General features: G+C 44.8%; 1 protein-coding gene across 2 annotated transcripts in view; it reads left to right on the top strand.

The window, feature by feature from the left end:
* LOC123161396 (uncharacterized) overlaps positions 1–20,740 on the top strand; it is a 36,941-nt gene extending 16,201 nt beyond the window's left edge. The window contains exons 3-5 of one of the 2 annotated variants that reach the window (XM_044579237.1): positions 404–517; positions 2,343–3,011; positions 18,257–20,740. In XM_044579237.1, coding sequence (XP_044435172.1) covers positions 404–517; positions 2,343–3,011; positions 18,257–20,512 — 3,039 coding nt within the window. In that variant the 3' untranslated portion in view covers positions 20,513–20,740. The remainder of the gene's footprint in view (positions 1–403; positions 518–2,342; positions 3,012–18,256) is intronic. The other variant, XM_044579236.1, reaches the window with a different exon arrangement.
* The last annotated feature ends 1,583 nt before the right edge of the window (positions 20,741–22,323 follow it).

Below are 22,323 nucleotides of genomic sequence, written 5' to 3'. Positions count from 1 at the left end.
ACATTATTGTGTAATTTCATCAACACCGCTTTGTGATGGTATCGAGCAACTTTATAAAACAGAATATGGTTCGAGATTCTCTCAAATAAAAGGACCAAAATGCTTGTATTGAAAAAACAGAAACAATAACTGTATAACCGCAGAGTTGAATTTCCTAGTTTAATTTGTTAGTTTACTAAATATTATAAACAGTGCTCTGCACATGTCTGTATCATTTTGGTGGAAGATTATTTCTTGCTTCGGAATAATTGGCATCAAATTCTTAATTTGAATACGAGTGTAGCTCTATGTCTGTTTTAGTTCATGCTCCGATCATGTATCTATATTTTTTACTTGGATAACAAAATTTACATTGCAATAAGAGATTTGTTTCTGACTTATCTATGATCTTCTTGATGTCCAGGTTAGTGTTGTAGCAGATGAGGCCGTTGACAGTATTGACAAAGAGGCGAAAGAGCGACTGGCAAAGTTTTTGTCTTCAAACCTCATTGATTGGGACGGACAGAAAACATTAGAGGTATACAAGATTATTTACTATCTTTGCACGTTAGTTAATCAAATATAGCAGCTCCTACTGAATGTTGTTTTCGAGAAGTAGTGTTCAATGAGGAAAATTAACGGAATAAAAGATCATGCCACAAACGGTACGTAGTGAGGACCAAATAAAAAGATCCAAAAATAATATTGAATTGAAGGGAACATAGGCTCCCGGCAAGTAGACGTAAAGACCTTATCAATACTAGCCGTAACAGATAATCCTAGTTATTGACCCAAGTATTTTTTTTTTCTACCGGCACTTTAACTCAATGAGACCATATTTATTGCTCTAGTCATTGAACAAGTTAACCCAGTGAAAATTAACAATCCTTGTGTTTTTAAGATCACTACTTCTAGCTAAACTGAAATCACCCTCAATAAGTGTGGGGCCAAACCAAGCATCCATAGTGTTGTGGAGCTCATTAATAAAATCAAGTTTGTGTTCATCACATGTTGAACCATAAACGACCACAAACCTCCGAAAAGTTTTAGTTTTCTTGTCTCTAATGAGGCAAGCAACAGAGAAAACCAGGATATCAGAAGAAATTAAATCAAACAGCTCTCCCTTGATCCCCACTAAGAATCCACCTAGAGTATTCTTAGCAAGGGGGCAATGCAAGGAGGGAACCTCCGGTTTGATGTCGCCGAGCGCCGGAGCGAGATAGTGGTCGTAGTTGTTGGTTTCCGTCCGTCAGACGGTCTTGTTCCCAATGCATGGAAGCCACAACTGAATTGATTAGACTATGTGTTTAATCAAAACAGGAATAATCGAACGAGATATCTATTGATCCATCAGGATCGATTCCTCTGATCTTTCTTAGAGAGAAGTTTGGCTTCCGTGCAGCCGATAGCGCTTGGATAGTGTGGTTGCTGTTTAGCGCCACCGCCGACGTCGCGTCTCGCACGAAAGTGCACGACGAGATTCACCTGGTCAATGGGGAGCCGCCGTCTCGCCTTGCGCCTCCGCGGTGTGCCGGCATCGCTCCGTAAGGAGCCGTGGCCGAGTGCCACCATGCCAGAGATCGATCCTCGGAAGGGCAGTCGCGGACAAGAGAAATCAGTGAATTGCTCACAAGAAGACAAAACGGAATCACGCCACGAATTAGAAATCGCTTGGTTGATTAATTCCCTTTTGTAAATGATTCGCTTTTGTACGCGACTCGTTCGCCTTGTCCTGATTGATTTCTTCAACGGATGCATGGATGCCTATGCGCTGTACTTGTATTCGCCTACACGTAAATTAGATGTTAATCTTAATCACAACTTCACAAGACAACAAATTTGCATTTGCCAATCGACTTCCTGATGCATGCATGCGATGGATGCACGTCTTTGCTGTCGACGTTTTGCCATAGCCAGCCTCGCTGCCGTCCTTGAGGGCGAGGCCATCCTGTTGTGTTGGATGAAGGCACACCGCGTTTCGCGCCTGTTGGCTCCGCAGACGCCACTCGGAGAACTGCATCAGGATGCTGTGGTTGCGGCTGCTGGTTTGTCTCGCGTATAAGTTCGTGGCCCGTCGTCGTTGCTTGTAACCATTGTTTTCTTGGCAGAATTTCTCTCTCGGTAGATACTTTGTGCTGATAATGTCTTGTAGTATCAATGTAAAGGAGACAAAAGAAGAGAGACAAATGATTCTCATCTTCCATTGCAAGGAGATCCACTTATATACAGTTTGAAGGGGTGTGTTGGGGAGATATCTCTTCCCTAATAGACACCTCCTGGGAGGCATCCCACCGATACAATTGATTATAAGTTTTATTTGTCTGGAATTCGGCTAATTACAGTTATATGTATCTAATTCGCAGACTAAATGGTACAAGCACGTGCACGAGAGGAGTCGCGTTTTATCCAGTAGAATGGTACAGGCACATGACTGGATCACCAAATTTAAACTTACTGGGCGTTTGACTGAGAAGAGGAGCCTTGTCAGTGTTTTATTGAAGCCAAGTCCTAGTGTGATCGCTGTGTGGGGGGTGGCAGGGGTCGGAAAATCAGCTCTAGTCAGACTCTTTTACTACATGAATATCATCGGTTTAAGGGAAATGAATCCAGTACATTCGTTTGTTTCTATGTTTGGTGACAGCTTCCTAGACCAAGTCACAAAGTACAGCTGGGTGGATGTGCCCCATCCGTTCAATATGACAGACTTGTCTAGACGTTTACTTTTGGATTTTCATTCAGATGATGCTGAGGCCAAAGAAACTGAAGCACGTGGTATCATGGAAGGTCAGGACCCAATTCAAAGGTGTCGCAAACTTATGCATCAAGATAGATGCTTCGTTGTTATTGATGGCCTTCGAGCCATGGATGATTGGGACTTCATTAAAACAACCTTCTTATCTGAGCCTATTAAAGGTTGTGTAGTTGTCATTACAAATGACGAAACTATTGCAACACAATGTGTAGACAAAGAAGATCATGTGATCAACGTTAAAGGCCTAGAAGCTTACACATCGTTTCAGCTCTTCAGAGAGGTACTGTACATCTATCTTATCTTAAGCATTAACATGTGATATATTTCAAGATATTTAAATAACTTTCCTCGGTCTATGGTAACATAATTTACAATTGTATAGTAGAAGTACCTAAAATGGGCTATATATTTCCATATCAAACTATTAATGGACGAACAAAAAAAGATGATATGTATCGCTTTAGTAGATGCATACCATATTCATCTTTTTAGATTAAACATTCAAGTACGGCTTCTAGTCAAACAGGTCAATTATGTCATTGGCATTATCTGCCATTACCGGTGCCTAATATACATGCTAAAATTATACCTAGTGTTGAGTTGTATACTTATTATGCAATACAACTATAAAGCTCCATTTGAACTTGGATTTTGTGAAAAATTGGAAGGGCCGAAACAAAATTTTGCAATATCTGAATTGAGGTATAGATGCAATTCTAGTGCTTACGTGACCCACAAATGTTGTTAAACATGTCGTATTTGATCGGTGTCATTAGTCATTGATATTTTATTTACATATGCACAATTGTTCTATAGATTTGTGTATCTACATACTAAACAGAGTATCTCAGAGAGCCTAAGAATTTATGTAATCCTATATATCTTTTTCGATAAAGGGCGCTTTTATTATCTCAAAATGTAGCATCAAAGTGATACAAAGCATTAAGAGTATCACCCGGCCTCTGCATAACTAGGATGCACACAGCCAAACACCAGTAGTCTGATAAGTAGAAAGATAAAAGACCGACAATTCGGCAACAGTAGAGTCTATAGACCGACACTATGCCTATGTCGAAAGAGATGGTGGACCGAGCCGGAGATTATGCTGCCATCCATGTTAGGTAAAAACCTCCGTAGCCACCTGCTCCAACAGCGTACACACCGCCTTGAACAGCGGTTGGTACTCCGCTCGTTGTAGCGTACACCACGTACGAAGCGAGTGCGTACAACGGAAAATAACCTGCAAAGGCAAAACAGTTTTGTCATTAAAAACAACATCATTTCTACATAGCCAAAGCGACCATAGTAAGGCATACGCTCCCACCCTTATTAGCGTTTTGTACCTATTTGAAATACCGTCCAGCCAATGACCAAAAATATTGGCAACACTTGTGGGTGGATACAAATTTGACGCTATTTGGATGGCTGACCACGTAGAACGCGCAAACTTACAGTGAAAAAAGAGGTGTTTAATTGTCTCGTCGTGAGTACAAAAACAACACTTCTTACTTCCCGACCAGTTGCGTCTTGCGAGGTTGTCTTTTGTTAGCACAACTCCCCTACGGAGATACCACATGAATATTTTGACTTTAAGTGGTACCTTCGCTTTCCAAATTATTTTGTTATTTCTCACCGGTACCTCAGAATGCGAGAGTGCACGATACATAGAGTCTACTGTGAAAGACCCCGATGTAGTAAGGTTCCAGCGAAACACATCACGACCTTGTGTCAGGATAATCGAATCCAGACGGGACAATAGATTATTCCATGACATAAGTCGGGTGCCAATCAAATCCCGCCTAAACGAAATATTTGGCGGGGATGAGCTGAGCACTTGCGCAATAGTATTATTCTTATCGCGTGCAATGTTGTATAGGGCTGGGTATTGTTCTCGGAGGCTAGCATTGCCTAGCCAGATGTCTTCCCAAAAACGAATCTCCGACCCGTCCTTTATCGCGAAAGACCCAAAGCGAAAGAGATGTTTCTTTGCCGCCATTAGGCCGGCCCAAAAGTGTGAGTCTCCAGTTTTCCAATATACCTGAGACACCGCCTTTTGGCCTATATACTTATTGCGCAGCATGGTTTGCCAAACACCATCCTCAGTAAGAAGTTTGAACAACCATTTACTAAGTAGGGCCTCATTCTTGACCTGCAGGTCATGAATACCGAGGCCGCCCTGGTCTTTCGGCCTACAAACCACACTCCATTTGGCCAGCCTATATTTTTTCTTTTCACCATCTCCTTGCCAAAAGAACCTGGACCTAAAATAGTCCAGTCTTTGCAAGACCCCTTTTGGGAGCTGGAAGAATGAAAGCATATAGAGAACCATATTTGTGAGGACAGAGTTTATTAAAACCAGTCGTCCTCCAACCGAGAGCAACTTGCCTTTCCAGCTGCTCAAGCGTTTCTCTAGCCGCTCCTCTACATGCTTCCACTCCGCAATGGTGAGACGCCGATAGTGAATTGGTATTCCCAAATATTTGATTGGGAATTGTCCATGTGCACAACCAAAAAGGTCAGCATAATCGGCCGCTGCCTCAACGGCTTCTCCAAAGCAGAACAATTCACTTTTATGGAAGTTAATCTTAAGACCCGACATTTGCTCAAACGCTGACAGCAGAAGTTTCAGGTTTCTAGCCTTGTCTAGGTCATGTTCCATAAAGAGAATTGTGTCATCGGCATATTGCAGAACAGAGAGACCACCATCCACTAGATGTGGCACTACTCCTGTAATTTGCCCGTCCTGCTTGGCGCGCTCAATCAGAATAGCCAACATGTCAGCCACAATGTTAAATAACATTGGGGATATGGCATCACCCTGTCGTAGTCCTTTTTTTGTCTGAAAATAATGGCCGACATCATCATTGACTTTGATGGCCACACTACCTCCAGTTACAAAATTGTGGATCCACTTGCACCATTTATCGGAGAAGCCTTTCATCCTTAGGGCCTGTTGGAGGAAAGACCATTTGACCTTGTCATAGGCTTTTTCAAAGTCTATTTTGAATACTACTCCACTCATGTTTTTCCGGTGCATCTCATGGACGGTCTCATGCAGGATTACTACGCCATCGAGTATGTTCCTTCCTTGCATGAAAGCTGTTTGAGATGGCCGAACAACATGGTCAGCTACCGAGTTTAATCTATTCGTCGCCACTTTGGTGAAAATCTTGAAGCTGACATTAAGGAGGCATATGGGTCTGAACTGTTGAATCCGTTCGGCCTCCTTAATCTTCGGCAACAAGACAATCTCGCCAAAATTAAGTCTGAATAGGTCAAGTTGGTCGGCATGAAAACAATTGAACAACTCCAAAAGGTCGGACTTGATGATATCCCAGAAATTCTGATAGAATTCTGTGGGGAAGCCATCAGGGCCTGGAGCTTTGTTATGTTCCATTTGGAACACCGCAGCTCGTACCTCCTCTTCTGAGAATGGTGCCGTTAGGATATCGTTTTCATCTGCTGTGACATGTGGAATATCATCTATTCGGGTTTCATCAAGGGTGAAATTCCCTTCAGTCGGCGCTCCGAAAAGAGATTTGTAGTATTTGGTGATATACTTTTTGAGCTCCTCCTGACCTTCGATCCTCCCCTCATCTTGTTGGAGACTGTAAATACATTTCTTCCTATGCCGCCCATTGGCGATCAATTGGAAGTATCTTGTATTACTATCACCCATTAAAATGAAATCAGCTTTGGATCTCTGGTAGTATTTGATCTCCTCTTCTCGCAATAGACGGGCAACCATCTCATTAGATTGATTTTTCAATTCAATCTCTTGCTGAGACAATGTGCGCGTCTCTGCAATTTTGTCGAGGTCATCAATGATGGTACAGAGCCTTTGTTTTTCTTTTTTATATATTCCGTTGGTGTGTTTTGCCCATCCAGAGAGGTGTCGCCTCATGGCTCTTATTTTAAAGATCCATCGTTGAATAGGTGTACGACCAACAGCGGGCCTCTCCCAAACATTCTTGATCATGTCTACGAATCCGTCCCTATTCAGCCATCCCAATTCAAATTTGAAAGGGCGTCGGGTGGCTGGGTTTGTAGAGTTAGAATCCAGAATGATGGGTGCATGATCCGATAAGGCCTCGATACGCTCTAGGGCTCGCACGGTTACCAGAGGGAATTTTAGTTCCCATTCGGTATCCATTAGTACCCTATCGAGCTTCTCGTATGTCGGCACAGATCGGTTGTTCGCCCAAGTGAACTGACGCCCCGACATACTGGCCTCCCGAAGATCCAAACTGTCTATCACAGCATTGAATAGGAAAGGCCAATGAGTGTCGAAGCGGTCATTATTTTTCTCTTCCTGGTACCTCAGAATGTTAAAGTCCCCCCCAATAAGCATTGGGTACGGGTTATTCTTAGCCAGGTTAACCAATTCCCGAAGGAAAGCAGATTTATGCTCATCTTGGGCAGCCCCATAGACAGCGACAAGAGTCCATGTAAAGTTGTCAGCTCTATTCCGCAGGTGAAATTTTATATGAAATTCACCGATCGAAAAAGCCAACAAGTCCATGGTTGTTGTCATTATCCCAAGAAGGATTCCTCCAGATCTTCCATGAGCTGGTAGACTATGCCATGCGTAGTCGAAACCACCTGATAGGTGATCGAGGACATGTGGGCGAAAGTCGCACTTGCCAGCCTCAGAAATTGCCACAAAATCCAAACCGTGTTCCCGGACACAATCACTGACGTGTTTATGTTTAGCCAAGTCTGAGAGACCTCTGCTATTCCAAAACATGCCTCTCATGTGGAAACTTGTGTTTGTGTTGAACTCTTCGCCTTCTTGGGCGGTTTTTGTTTCTTTTTAGAGGAGTGCGATTTAGATTTCCGCGAAGACGCCATGAAGTCACAAAACATGGACCCAGGTCTTGCATCATCCAATCCAACCTCCGTAACCTCACCAACCAAGTGGGATATAAGCGGGCCATCATATTTGGCATCCGCTTCATCCTCCTCCTCGGTTTCGGGGTCAGGTATGGTGATTTTACATTTCGGAGAAACCTTTAAGCGGTCGATCTCCATATGTTTAAGCACCCGTACCGACAAATTAATTTCATTATCATTATTTCCCATAGATACACCGACTTTATTTAAACTGGTAGAAATATGGTTGTCGGACAAAGAGAGAAATGACTGAGCAGACGAGGTACCTGTCATGGGGTCCAAATTCCTCGAAGCCTGGAGACGCATTGCCTTCGCAAGAGAGTGCTCATCAGTCGAGGAAGAACCATCAACATTGAGGGAGTGACGGTTACTACGTCGCAGGGGTGTAGCCAACCCTCCGGACGTAGTCCCCGTCAAAGTCTTCGACGGAGTAGTTGATGTAGTCCTCTGCAAAGCAGGCGTCGTCCGAAGCGTCCCAAGGGTTGGTGAAGAGGGACGCGTCGTGGCTCCCATCCGAACGCCCGCATCAGATGCCGAAGAAGATCCTCTAGCACGATCCGCCGCTGGGCCAAGTGGCACCATGGCAACGGCCGCACGAACTGGAGACTCCATCATTGGCGATGTCTTGGATTCCCGCACGCCAACCGAAGCAGGAAGTATCGCATGCGCTGCTGGGGTCAAGGCTGGCTGTAGCGGCGTCAAAGCCGGGGTAGCACCATGCACAGTACTGTGTGCGTTTGGTGTCGTGGCCAGATGCACGGCCGACTGGAGCAGCGCTGAAGCCGGGGCATCGTGCCCAGCAACACAGACAGAAATTGCCGCGGTTGGCTGCGCCGGTGGCCCGTGAACAACTGTTGTTGCCTTCACGTGAGCAGCCGAGTCGTTTCCAGCATCCGTTACATGCATAGTGGTGCACCTTGTGGACCCGCCCTTCTCCAACTCGTCTTGCATTGGTATGCATGCATCCATGGACTCTTGAGACCCCGACGCCGAATTTTGATCAACAGCTTGGATGCATTTTGACCTCTTGTTAGCATCCCTATCAGGCATATCCTCATCTCGGTTAGCGCCGTCATCATGTCCATTATCATGGTTTTCCCAAATCCGGGGAATAAAATCAACGTCGGGAACAAAATCTTCCTCCTCCAGTACAAACCGAAATGCATACCCATTAAGCTTTATATAGACATCCGAGGAGACCGAGGCTTCATCAGAACCATCTTTTTTGGAGAAAATATCCAAAGAGTGGACCGCCACCTGGATGCGCACAATACCATGACGGCGCAAACAAACCAAGTCAACGTCTTGCGTGGCGCCAATGACTGATCCTACCGCCCACAAACCAAGAAAATGGCGGAGAGGTGGTGGGACACCGGTGACATGTACCCAAACAGGTTGCAAAGGGAGAATCGATGAAACCTCTTCAACTTTCCATTCACTAAAAGCAATCTTCACGTCTTGTGATTTGACATTATACTCAAAAGCTGACACGCGCTTCAAAACCTCCACGGACGGGAAACAAACTAAGAAAGCATTGTCTCCATGGGGTACGGCTTCCCACTTCCAAGATGCCTGAACCGATGCGATCTTGGCGATCTCTACCTCAACCACAGCAGCGGACAGAGACCCACCGGAGATCGTAACCAAAGCAGTCGGCAGGGTTGGAGGTGCAAGGTGCTCCTTGAATAGCAAGTCCGGCAACTGCAGGAACATAGCGTTAACTAAACCACATCCACCGAGCGACGCGGTAGGCCTCGGTTGCTTAAGCACATGGCACCGATGCAAAGGGTGCTTGTAATTGTCGCAAATATGACAGAAATGAATCGCCGTGCAGTCCTTGGAAAGATGATCATCTGAACGACATTTGAAACACCAAAGACCAGTTCGGTTTCCTTTCGGCCCACGTCCAGTGGCTTCAGCGGAGGGCACAACCATCGGAGCAGTGTCTCGAGCCTCAGGAACATGCTTGGTGGGGGCGGGCACCGTAGCAGGCGGCGGGAATATCGGTGGAGGTCGCGCAGCCGAGGGGACGGCACCGGCAGTAGCGGCTTCACGGCGCCCCCCCTTGCGCTTGGTCTTATTGCGGCGAGCAGTAGCGTCCGGCGCAGTCCTGTTGCCGGCCCCAAAGACAACCGGTGCCGGCGCAGTCGGAGCAGCCCGCTGTCCGGAAGGATGGGCAGGCGATGACGAAGCACCGAAACGGAAGGGTCCGGCAGCAGCACCAAAGCCGGCGGGTGGCCCGGGGTTCGGCGTCGCAACTCCGGCCAGAGGAGGCCCCTTAGGCGCGTTGCCGTTCCGGCCAGCCATGAGCTGCGGCGAAGGCCGGCGCAGGGCAGCAGCGTACGTTGGCGGCGCAGTCCGAGAGTACGCGCAGACGGAGGCAGTATTAGGGCGTAGATGCGTTTGGCGAAGAAATACGTCGGCCCTTCTGATAGTACGTCCCAAACGAGCAGCATGGCCCTTGCTGGGCCCTTCCGCATGCAAAAGGCCCATGGGACGAAGCGTTGTTTGACCGGATGCATGATCGTTGCATGCATGCGCTGCCGCGAGCGTTACGGCGCCTTGACATTGCTCCGCCGAAGATGACGGATCGGCCAGCGCATCCGGCATGAATGCGGCCAGCGCCACCGGCGGCGTGATCCGCGGACGGGGGAGTGGCCCTCTCCAAGGCTTGATGCATACCCCTCGGCGCTGCCTTGGTGTCGCCGGCGATGGCTTTGGCGATTTCGGCGCTCCATCTGGCCGAGCGGACGGCTCATGAGACGAACCCAGGCACTCCTGGCCGGCCGATGTCTCCGGGGACGCGGAACCCCGACGTTCCCATACTCGCGACGCCGGCGTCGGAAAACCGACGTCGTTCGAAAATTCCTGCACTAGCTCCTCTTTTGATTTCTTCCGGCAAGACACGGAGGTCCAAGGACCGCCCTCTTCATCAAGATCTGCTTGGGAAAGGACCATATTTGCCGCCTGGACCGCCACCCCCTCCGCTTCAGGCAGATCGGCGACTTCGTCCATGGCCAGGGCCTCAAAACGTGATCCCACAGCAGGCGACTTTGCCGCCGAGCCACAGCTAGGATCAATGGCCCCCGGCGCCAAGGTGAGTCTGCGCCGCGCCGGGAACAGCCGGTGGCCAACGCGAATGAGGCAGTCCAATAGCACCATCTCAGTTCCAGGCGAGATCCATTCCTTCTTTCGCAGCAGTCTTCCCTCTACGATCTTCCCTCCATCATCCCGTAGGAAGAAAAAGTTGTGTGGCTGGTCGAGGAAGAGGGTTCCGGGGCGCCAGTCCGTCCTGCCGTCTAGAGGAGCCGACGAGAACGTCGCCGACCACCGCAGGGGCGGGGGTGGCTCCGGGGGTTCCATTGGGTCCGCCACCATCTGGTCACGGGACTAATAATCCTATATATCTAAATAGTTGATCCCCAATAACTCAATTATCCTGGCATGCAACTATGCCAACTCACCGTGCCACTATGTATGCCCCACTAAATTTAATTCTCCCGACATGCAACTATGCCACTATGCATGAAAAACGAAATACCTTAACTTGCATCATTATGTTACTTATATATAATAAATTCTTTACAACTATATTATAATCACATATATTAAATTGTAAGTGTTTGAGTTTCAATTATCATATGGTTAATCATAATACAAAAGTTAATACGCCAAATCTCCTAGAAATCATTGCATTCTATTCCCACTGCAATACCCGGCTATCAACTCTAGTTAATATAAAATATCAAACAGTGTTAAAAATCCTAACTTTACGTTAAGTATTTTCAGACCACGATTTTGCAAAATTATACTTTTTTCAGCAATACATACAATTGCTCTATTCATATTAAGTCTTGACTTTTTTCAATTAACTCACATTTAAAAGGTGGCATGTCTCGGATGTCTATGCTAAATATGGACCTATCTCGAGACGGGCTTGCCATAGTAACCTTGGATAAACTGTCTTAGGGCTTATCCAAGGGCATTAGCCCGTTGTTTTGCAAAAAAATTGCATATTCCGTTTCTCTAACATATGTCCCAGGAGGCAGTCCAGAAAAGAATGGCTGCCAGCGGGCTCCCCATGATTGGCCCATATGTCAGGTCTCCCCTAGACCCTGCTCATTTTATAGGGAGAAATTGGGACGAATGGATGGTTATCCATGTTAGCTCGGACAGTCAGGCCCCAACACAGCCATGCCCGACCCTCAACTGCCCGCCGCCATTCTTCGTGGCCAACCTCCTTTGCAACCATACCCCATCACGTTGTAGCCGTTCTTCGCTGGCCACCTCCTGACTCATGGATCTGGTAGTTGAGCTTGGTGGCAACATTGTACCAAAAAAATTAGAAGTAGCCATTTACATTGGCACATTGCTGGATGGAGTAGGATGGCAAACCCAAATGGGACAAACTCATTGGGGATCTCAAAAACATGGAGAGAGTCACCCAACTCGTCATGTAGATCATTTAGTAGTTGAGCTTGGTGGCAACCTTGTACCGACAAAATGAGAAGAAGACCTTTAATTTGGCACATTATTGGATGGAGTTGAACGGCAAATCCAAATGGGATGAAATTATTGAATACCTCAGAAACCACGACAAGAAAAAAAATGATGGCTCAAGCTACCAACAATCTATTTGGGAGGATCAAGAGGATGAGACAAGTCGAGGTGGAAGTTCACCAGCTTGCTTAGTGGAAATAACTATAAGGAGGGTAGGAAGTGGGATAAAGATAGGGAAATGGCTCTCTGATTGGCAAACGCAATGTCAGACTCATGGCCGGACATAATTTCCAACAAAAATGTGAAAAATAAAAAAGGGAGGAAATTAGTGAGAAGAAGGCGTAAAAGTCCAATGCCTACTTGGATGTCCAGAGGGAGAAACTGGACCTTGCGAAGGAGAAGGTGAGGAAGAGGTTCTTACATAATAGGTAGAGGATGTAGCTTGAGAAAACGAAGGTGAAGGTGTGCACTCAAGCAAAGAGAGCAACAATTGAGGCTAAGCAAGTTGGGCCGGAAGGATCACCAACGAGTCGATGATCATGTTGGTTGACACTAGCCTCATGGATCTAGAGGCCAAGGAATGGTTCACCATGATGCATTCCAAGATCAATGCACACCATACAAACTTTTATTCATTCCATATATAACTATGTTTGAAATTTTGAAATATTTGTTTTTAATATTTCACGATGTATGTTAAATATATCTGGGTTCATATTTTATTGTTGAAGTGTGCAACATAATGCAAATAGTAAGAATATATGAAAAATTGGTTAGGCCTAGAGGGAGGGGCATAAATGGGGGATGACATTGGGGATGCCGTTTTCGGCAAACAAACTAGAGTTTTCCGCGAAAAGATGGGGACAAAATTTGTTATATGCCCGGGGGACGACAGTTGGAAGACTAAGACAGGACACATCTGAAATGGGTATTCTATGTTGAACAAATAGTTATAGCCCCATGACATGAGGTTTAACACATTTACACAACATACTATATCACGTGCAAATCAAAAACTGTCTTGGATAAAAGCAATCCGAGAGTTGTGTCATCTATATTATATATATTCAGGAGATGCGCTTTTTTTTAACCTCCCCATATGCAACGCCATTTGAGAAAGGCCTATTTTATAAAGAAAAATGATTTCCTATTTTATAAAAGAAAAGCCTCTCCTATTTATCCTCACCCGCCGTCATTCACCTCCTCACATCCGCCTCCCCTGAGCTCAATCCCTTCTCCTTGCTTGCTTGCTATGTTGTTGTCCCCGTGCAATGATGATTCCCCTGGGTCATGGCATCCGAAGCAAGGGTGCCTAAGGACTACGAGGCACTGGCCTAGCATGTCATGTACCTTGAAGTGCAAGCAATTGGTCATGCACTTACGTGGCACTAGGAGGTGGATTCTTCCCAGAGCTTGGGCGATGGACACGGACAACTTAGTGGATGGGGATGAGGGCCAGCTCCATTCTGGAATGGGGAACTTGTATGATGTTTAGGACATCAACGTGGATGATAATAATGATGCTCCCCTTGTCCATTAGCACTGTCAGGATCCTAGCTTGAACGATCAGAGGCTCAACCATCAGAGGGAAAACGCCTCAGTTGGCACAAGCCTCGCAAGTACCATTTCCTAGCTTTGGGTCGGGTGTCTCGGCCGCCTTAGGAATTGCACCGGAGTAGGTTGCTTCGACCCTAGACAAGGGTAAACACTATATCTCTTATCGCCGGAGAGTTGATCACCTAGCCTGTTTTTCTTCTGGAAACACCATATCTAGATTCGTGGAGGGTAAAGATGGAAGCTCCTATACGGCGCTTTATGCGTAGGTTCATGCAACTGGCATCGCTGCGGCACCTGGTGTGCCGGCCCAGGAACAGGCAGTGTACTTGTAGCTCGAAAAACATCCCAAATTTTTTGCTCCCGTGCGGATTCAAGCTCGTGCCGTTTAGATACAGTGCATGTTGCCTAACAACTAGAGCTACTAGGAATTCAAAGAAAGTTCATCGTTTCTTAAAAACTCACAAATTTGGAAAAAAATCATCAATTTTGGAAAGAAAAAATCTCAAATTTGAGAAAATGTTCATCGATTTGACAAAAAGTTGTTCGATTTAGAAAAAAGTTTATCGACTTTCTGAAAAAGTTCACAATTTCAAAAAAATGTTCATCAATTCTAAAATAATCACGAATTTTGAAAAGGTTGACGCAGTTAATAAAAAAGGAAAGTAAAGAAAAAAGAGAAGAAAGAATAAAAAAAGGGATAAGTAATCCTAACAGGCGAGGTGACGCTAGTATTTAATCCAGTTTATCAATACGGGGAGATTGCAGCTTCATGTTCCCGCGAACCCTCTCTTGACGCACACGTTTTTGTAGTTTAACTCCGGACCCTAGACCACTATGTCGTGATCGGTCACTGGGGTAAGCCCCTGCGGTATCCAGCACGTGTGAAGCCACAACCAGAGCTCTCTCATGTCACGAAGACTGTCAATAGGGACGAGAAGGAGTATGTGTGCAAGCGATGAGATCTCTCCAGTGCGAGTAGGGAGCTGCAAGTAATAGGAGGATTGTGATGACGGCTACAAGACGGGGGGATGCATGCGCTGGCAATGTTGCGAGTGCGCTGCGGTCTACAAAAGGGAGGTACGAGAAAGAATGACGTATAGGGTGACCAAACGTCATGCCTGCCTTACATTAGGTGGCTAGCGAAGTTGCCGATCTTCACATGCGGTCGGTGAACCGATGCCTAGCATCGCTCTTTATAAACAACCTTGGACTTTAAGGCAAACAATGTGCAACTTCCTTGGAAGAAAACCACCCATGTAGGCCTCTAAATCATATATTCACACCCAACCGTAGCATCACACCATATCCCTTTTTTTTCGACAAAGGATGCTTTATTACTTAAAAAATTAAATACTACAATCCCGCATCTATATAGTTAAGATGCACACAGCCAAACCAAATCCAATCTCAGAAGAAAATAACGCGCAATACAAGTAATCTTGGGACACTACGACTCCTAATCCTTGGTAGGGCCAATCTTAAGATCATACTGCCATTGATGTTGGGCAAAAGTATCCCTCGCCGTGCTCTTCAAGCGTGTACACACCTCTGTAAATAGGTCTTGATTCTCCACACGTTATAGAGACAACCATAAAATGGAGCGTACGAGTACATTTGTAGATAACTTGCATAAGATAAGTGCTTTTATCACTAAAAACCTTATCATTACTATATAGCCAAAGCTATCAAATAATGACAAACGCTCTTACCGTGAGAAGAACTTTAAATCTGTGATCAATCCCATGCAACGAGTTGCCCAATATATTGGCAACACCACATAGATGATACAAGCCAGAAGAAATACCACGTCCCCGTAGACCTTTGTTTTCTCTCTCATATATCTCCATTCTGCTGTTCAACATTGCCTCCCTCCCCGATGCGCCTATAGCAAGAGGAGAGAAATCGACACACTTAGTTTAAGGTTTGTAATCCCACAAGGTCGGAACTGAGGAGGGATCATAGGAGGTCATCATGGATGGGCATCACATGGCTGAGATCAATCGTGTAGATACTCAAACGGAGGAAGAAGCATATACAGGCAACCACACGGAAACATGTGGTGGACGATAGTGGGGAGCCCTTCGAGGTCATAATCATAGATGGAAGCAAGGTCCTCATCAGGACCGAGGTCTCAGTTGAAGTAGAGGCTTTCGCTGCTTACTTGGGAGCCAACACTACCGTGTCAGACCATCTCCAATAACTTCCTATATTTAGTTACCAATAAAATATTTTCTAGGTATAGGAGCGAAAAGATAAGAAGAATCTATTAACTCCTCCTTCCGAAGGAGATACCAAACACTATTAGCGTAAACCTGACCTCTGCATATTTAGGAGGCACCCAACCATCACAAGGCACACACACAAAAATTCACGCATGTACCAGAGCCATAGAATACCCAAGCTATGACTTAGCAGATGAAAAATTAAAAGAAGGGGAAAGGGCAAAACTGATCCTCGTCGAGCAGTTGTAGCATCCAAAAATGATATAGGCGCATATGGTCTAGTGACATACCCCGAGCTGTAAACCATGCACACACCAAGAAAATAGCCAGTCACCGAGCCATTGATCGTTGGGCGATAGTAGACGCCACGACCGTAATCCTAACTTAGACAATCCGCAATCCCATGCTTCCGTCTCTAGATAGTGTCTGTCAGTGGTAAATCTAGGCACCCCGAACAATACACCATGAGTTATCATTGTCCTTCCAAGGCTGCGATTATCACCAGCAAATTGCCCCACACGACCTTCGTAATGTGACGTCTCAATGAAGGGCGGCCACCAACTGTGGCCAAGCTCAACCTCGATGCCCCAGCCACCCAAAACATGGCACATACAAGAGAAGGGAACGTCCGCCGCCACAAGAACCCGCCATCATCCCTTAGCCCGACTAACAAGTGCAGCTCCAAGATGATGCTCCCAAGAGAGAAACATCACCATTGATGTCATCGTCTGATCCAAGATCACTCGAACCTAGCCTTTCCATAAGAGCAGCAGGAAGGTAGGCGAGAATGGCATCGACGACACATTCAACAAGCTAACGACGCCCAAAGGCGTCACTATCTTCGGTCCGGAAATAAAATCCGAGCACAACTTTTGCCGTCTATCTCTTCGCAACCGAGCAAATTACATAAATTTCATGGTTCGTTTATCTTTCCGTGCGTATGTACTTCTAATAATCTATGTTACTATTCAGATGATAACCCGAACATTTATGATCAGAAACCACACATTTGAACACATAAGCTTTAAATACAAATTCAAATATAAATCAGAGTCCGATTGTCAACACAAAGCACAGTGCATCTAAAAACGGGTAAAATGTTATTAAAAATACTGAAGTAACTAATGACCGTGTTCGCCATGGACAGATCCAAAAGTCCTTGAAGAGGTCATCTCTGAATTTTTTTGGGAAGCTCACACTTCAATCTCTTGGTGCACTTGAAAAAACCTTCTGATCCGGTGTTCATTCCGAAGAACTCTCACCATTCTTCACATGGCCTCATACTAATAGCTCATAGCTTGGCCACTTTCGTTCTCAATGGTCACGTCATGCATGATCACAATCAGAATTTCGAAGGCACACTATCTCTATTTAATCATATTTTGTTAAACATCACGGTAAATTTTATATTTTTCTTTTACAATATCTGAAGAGTATAACTACTTTTTCCCCAAAATTGCTACCCTGTCCAAGGCTTCTTGATTGACTCGCGATTCACGGAGTAGTTAGATCCTACACAAGGGCACAATAAGTCTTAAGTTTCAATCGTTGAAACTTATGATTTTGCATCTGAAATTTCCCATTTTTTTGCTTGCTTGTACCATGTTCGGAGATAAAATATTAAGCAAATTATCTGTCGGTCGGTGGTCACAAAATACATGATTTTATTGTTTGCTCGTACTAAGTTTCAACAATTGAACTTCACATGTATTTTTAAATTCATCAAAATACATTGAAATTGGAGCTTATTTGACATCGCTGGTCATCAGAAATATGAATACGAAAACATAACTTAATTTGAACTTTCTCGTTTAAAAGATATACAAGTTTAAAAAATCAAAAGCCAAAATAAAAAGCTCGTGTGAGGACTCATTGACCTGGGACCTACGTGCCACAAATTCTCTCCCAAACTATAGGTTGAAGTTGTAAGGTGTAAAAAGGATCATGTGTAGGAAAAACAATTTCCTCGGTCAAAAAGTATGAAGATTTTTTCCTTGAGGATTGACATGTCGAAAGTTACAACTTGATACTTACTGAATTTAATGTTAACTCTAAATTGCTGTCTATATTTTCAGCGGCTCATTTCTCATGCAATCTAACTATGTAACTCTATTTACTTGATTTGTTTCAAGTCAGATTAGGCTTCACATGTATATTCCATATTTGAATTATTTTTTGAAATTAAGTTGAGAACTTACCCATTTTATAGGAAGCTGTTGAATTCGACTTTGGTGATCAATACTGATTATCGTGATAAAGTTAACTTTGAAAAATAAATAAAAAATATTTTCCATCCTTAAGTTTTGACTGTTTCCAAAATGATACTTACATATAATTTGCTTCTTAATTGTAGATAGCTTGGGGCCAGAATGAGCCGACTTCCAATGAGGAGGAGCTTTCAAAGCTTATCATGGCCAAGTGTGGCGGGCTACCCAAAGTAATAACAGCTATAAGTGAGTACTGGCGCGTAGAGCGACAGAGAAGTAACGGCCAACAAAATGAATTAACATTGAAGACTATAAATGCTAACTTCATGGGCATGCTGGAAGGTGACTCAAGATTCCATAGTTTAAGGGGTCTATTTTCTTGGATGCAGTCCTACTTTGATGCTTGCCCCGATTCGCTCAAGCCATGCATATTCTATCTATCAGTCTTTCCTATAGGCCACAATATTAGGCGAAAACGTTTGCTGAGGCGGTGGATCGCCGAGGGTTACTCCATGGACACACCTAGTTGTACCGCAGAAGAAAATGGGGAAGAGTTCTTCTCCAAGCTTGTCAAGTTGAGCATAATCCAGCAGCAGGGGCAGATGCGACAACACTCACCAAGCAAGGCGAAGAAGTGCCAAGTCAATGGTTTTTTTCGTGAATATATCATATCTCGGCCAATGCAAGATAACCTTGTGTTTGCACTCGAGGGGCGTTGCATTCTCAACACGCAACGTGCTGGACAACACCTCACCATAAGTAGATGTTGGGACAGAGACAAGATTCTATTCGAGAGCCTGGAATTGTCACGTCTACGGTCGTTGACAGTGTTTGGAAAGTGGATGCCATTTTTCATGTCTGCCAACGTCAATATGAGATTTCTTCGTGTGATGGATCTAGAGGACACGTCTGGTGTAGCAGATGATGACATGGAACAGGTCGGGAAGCTACTGCCACACCTCAAGTTCCTCTCTGTACGAGGATGCCAAGATATTACTCGTCTCCCAAATTCATTGGGTGGCTTAAGGCAGCTGCAAACTCTGGATATCAAAGGAACCTCCGTGATTATGTTTCCAGCTGTTATCATGAAGCTAGAGAAGCTGCAGTACCTTCGTGCTGGTCCCATTCGTTGTACATCAACATCATCAGAAGCGAACACAAGCGTGGTCCCATTAGCAGGATCACCAGTGGACGGCGATGGTGATGGCACGAACACAAGCCAAACAGAGCCGAAAGTATCAGCAGAAACACCACCAACAGTTTGCTGTGATGGCATGAGCACAAGCCAACCACCAGCGGCAGCATCAGAAGTAACAACACCACTGCCAGTGGACAGTGATGGCACGAAAACAAGCCAAACACCTGCTGTAGAATCAGCAACATCAGCACCAGCACCAGCACCATCACCAGCACTAGCGGACAATGAGGGAGCATATGAGGCCACCACCAGCACAACCCAGCCACCAACGACAGCAACAGCATATGAGGCGGTGGAGACAACACCTTTGATCTGCAGGCCACGTGGTGGCTTGGTATTCAGCTGGTTGTCCAAATTGCGTCATAGGAGCAACGCACATGATGGAGTTCAGTTTTCAGTTGCTGCAGCAGGTGGAATTGGGAAGTTTACGGCCTTACATACCCTCGGTGTCGTCAATATTGGTGGTGCAGGTGGGAAGCACGTCCTCAGAGAGCTCAAGAAGCTTACCCAATTGCGCAAGCTAAGATTGTGCGGCATCAACCAGAGAAACTGGCAGGATTTTTGTTCTTTCATCTCAGGAGATGCCCATCTGGAGTCTTTATCGGTTCGACTCGATCAGGAGGAGACCACAAGTGCTCCTCAAGTCTTTGGTTGTTTCAGTGACATCTCCGAGCCTCCCAAGATGCTAAAGACACTTAAAGTGTACGGGAAGAAGGCCCACATATCTCCATTATGGGTGAAGCAGCTTCACAATCTCACAAAGGCTGATCTTGCGTACACCATAGCAACCCAAGAGGACATAGACTGCCTGTTAGATTTGCCCCGTCAAGAAATCATTCAAGAAATCATTCAACGTGTTTGTGTCAAGCCGATTAAAGACGGCGAGCTCAAGTTTGGTGCGTTTGGCAGTTTCAGCAATCTGCGCTATGCCATCAAATTCAAGAAGCTGAAGATTGATTGCAGCTACAGGTCAAAGATAGTATTTGGACCACTGATACCGTCGTATGTTCGGGTTCTGGTGGTTCACTGCTCTTCTATTACTGGGTCATCATTGGAGCTTTCTGGGCTAGATAAATTAATGTGCCTCGAGGAAGTGCGGCTGAAGGGTTCCTACAGCGAAGCAGTCAAGCAACACTTGCAGCAGAAACTTGACGAGCTAGTGCCACTACTAAATCAGAGAAGACCTGTCCTGAAGCTGGAGTAGCAACCACATCAGTGATGATCAAATGATTGGTCGGTACTGTTTGTTAATTTCCTTTCCTTTTCTTCTGCTCTATCTATGTGTAACCGACACTAACAAACTCCCAAATCAACAAGTTAATTATGTATGAACTTGTATGCCCTGGATATCTTATTTCTTCTCTGCATTGCCACGAAAAATAAGTTCAAAATTTGCAGCACGATCGCGGAAAAACAAGAGGAAGGTGTATCCTCTTTCCGTGGTGCATCAAAGTGCGAGAATTAAATTCAAACAAAATTTTCATGATGATTTATGAGAGGTGTCTCTTGGAATAGTAGAGGTCTTGCGGATCTGGCTTAACATAGATTTTTGTCCGTTAACATAGATTATTGCGTTGCTCGAGATGGGGCATGATGACTTCACTTCTCTGTTTCTTGGCATGATTTCTGATGGCCTGGACTTTGACCGGCATTGTCTCCCACCACAAGGAAGATCCTTCAGGATCTTGCTTGGGGTTAATTGCGAATCTTTAGAGGATGTAAATGTGTTTATGGGTGAGTATGCCGTCAAATTTCATATGCGATTGAAAGTTGATGGCTTCAAGTGGGTTGTGGTTGCTGTATACGGTGCGATACAGAAGGAGTTCAAACCCGACATCCACACGGTCCTGTTAGGATTTGTGGGGAGGAGAGGTTACCTATTTTAGTTGGTGCAATCTCAATATTATTAGGCGGTGAGAAGAAAAGAACAACGATAATTTTGATGGGAGATGGTCATTCATGTTTAATGTCACCATTGAGAGTGTAGGCCTGAGAGAGATTGATCTCACAAGCAGGTAGTACACTTGGGCGAACTTGGAGAATCCAACATATGAGAAACTAGACCGAATGCTAACCAGTGTTGATCGAGAACAAAAGTTCCCTTCGGTAACAGTATGTGCATTGCAAATGGTTATTTCGGGTCACACCATTAAAAAACTAGATGATACCCCGCGCGTTGCTGCGGAAAGGAATGCGAATATACCTATTCATAGAATTACAGGTAGAAAATTATAGAAAAATTAGTAACATGTAAAGAATATAAAGAAAAAAAATTGCTAACTGACTTGCGGGTTGCCATTAGCGCGGAATGATTCTCATGTGTAAGAAGTCTCGAATACAAAAGAAATAATATTGAAGCATCTAGATAAAAAAGTGGTTCGAATAATTGTAAATTTGGTCCAATTTTGCAATTTGTATTGTAAAATTATGCCCAATGTTACAATTTGTCTTGATCTCTAATACAAAGGAAATAACACTGGTGATTGCATTGAACACAAAGTTTCCGCATAGCATCATTGAACAAAACCGTCGAAAGAAGTCTTGCCAAATTTGCATTGAGCATTTCAACAAATTAGTGGGAAACAAAATTCTCAACTCAATTATGGGGTCTCACAAACAAATAATAATTGGTCACCTTTGCCACATAAGACAAAATGACTGACTTTGGCCATAAATGTTAATTGTATCTGCTTGTGAAATATGCCCTCTTCATGGCTGTAAAGTAAATCTTATATTCCAAAACAAATAGCGTATCAAAGTATTATAAGATGCAAACATTACATTAACCACAATATAAAGATGAGACGATTTATTTTTAATTCAAAGCACTGACCTGGGCTTCTTGATCTGAGCAACAAAACAGTGTACCTAACAATATACTCCAAGTGAAAAGGCTTCCTGGTGAAACGCATGCACGGACATGTGCCTGGACTGGAGCGTATTGGAGGCGTGTGGCCTGGCCGCCTGGTAGCATCAGATGGTGCAGACAGCGGTGTGAGCCGTGGGCAGTAACTA

The sequence above is a fragment of the Triticum aestivum genome, chromosome 7B, assembly GCF_018294505.1.
Source record: "Triticum aestivum cultivar Chinese Spring chromosome 7B, IWGSC CS RefSeq v2.1, whole genome shotgun sequence".
NCBI lineage: Eukaryota > Viridiplantae > Streptophyta > Magnoliopsida > Poales > Poaceae > Triticum > Triticum aestivum.
This window is presented reverse-complemented; position numbering and strand designations above follow the sequence as displayed.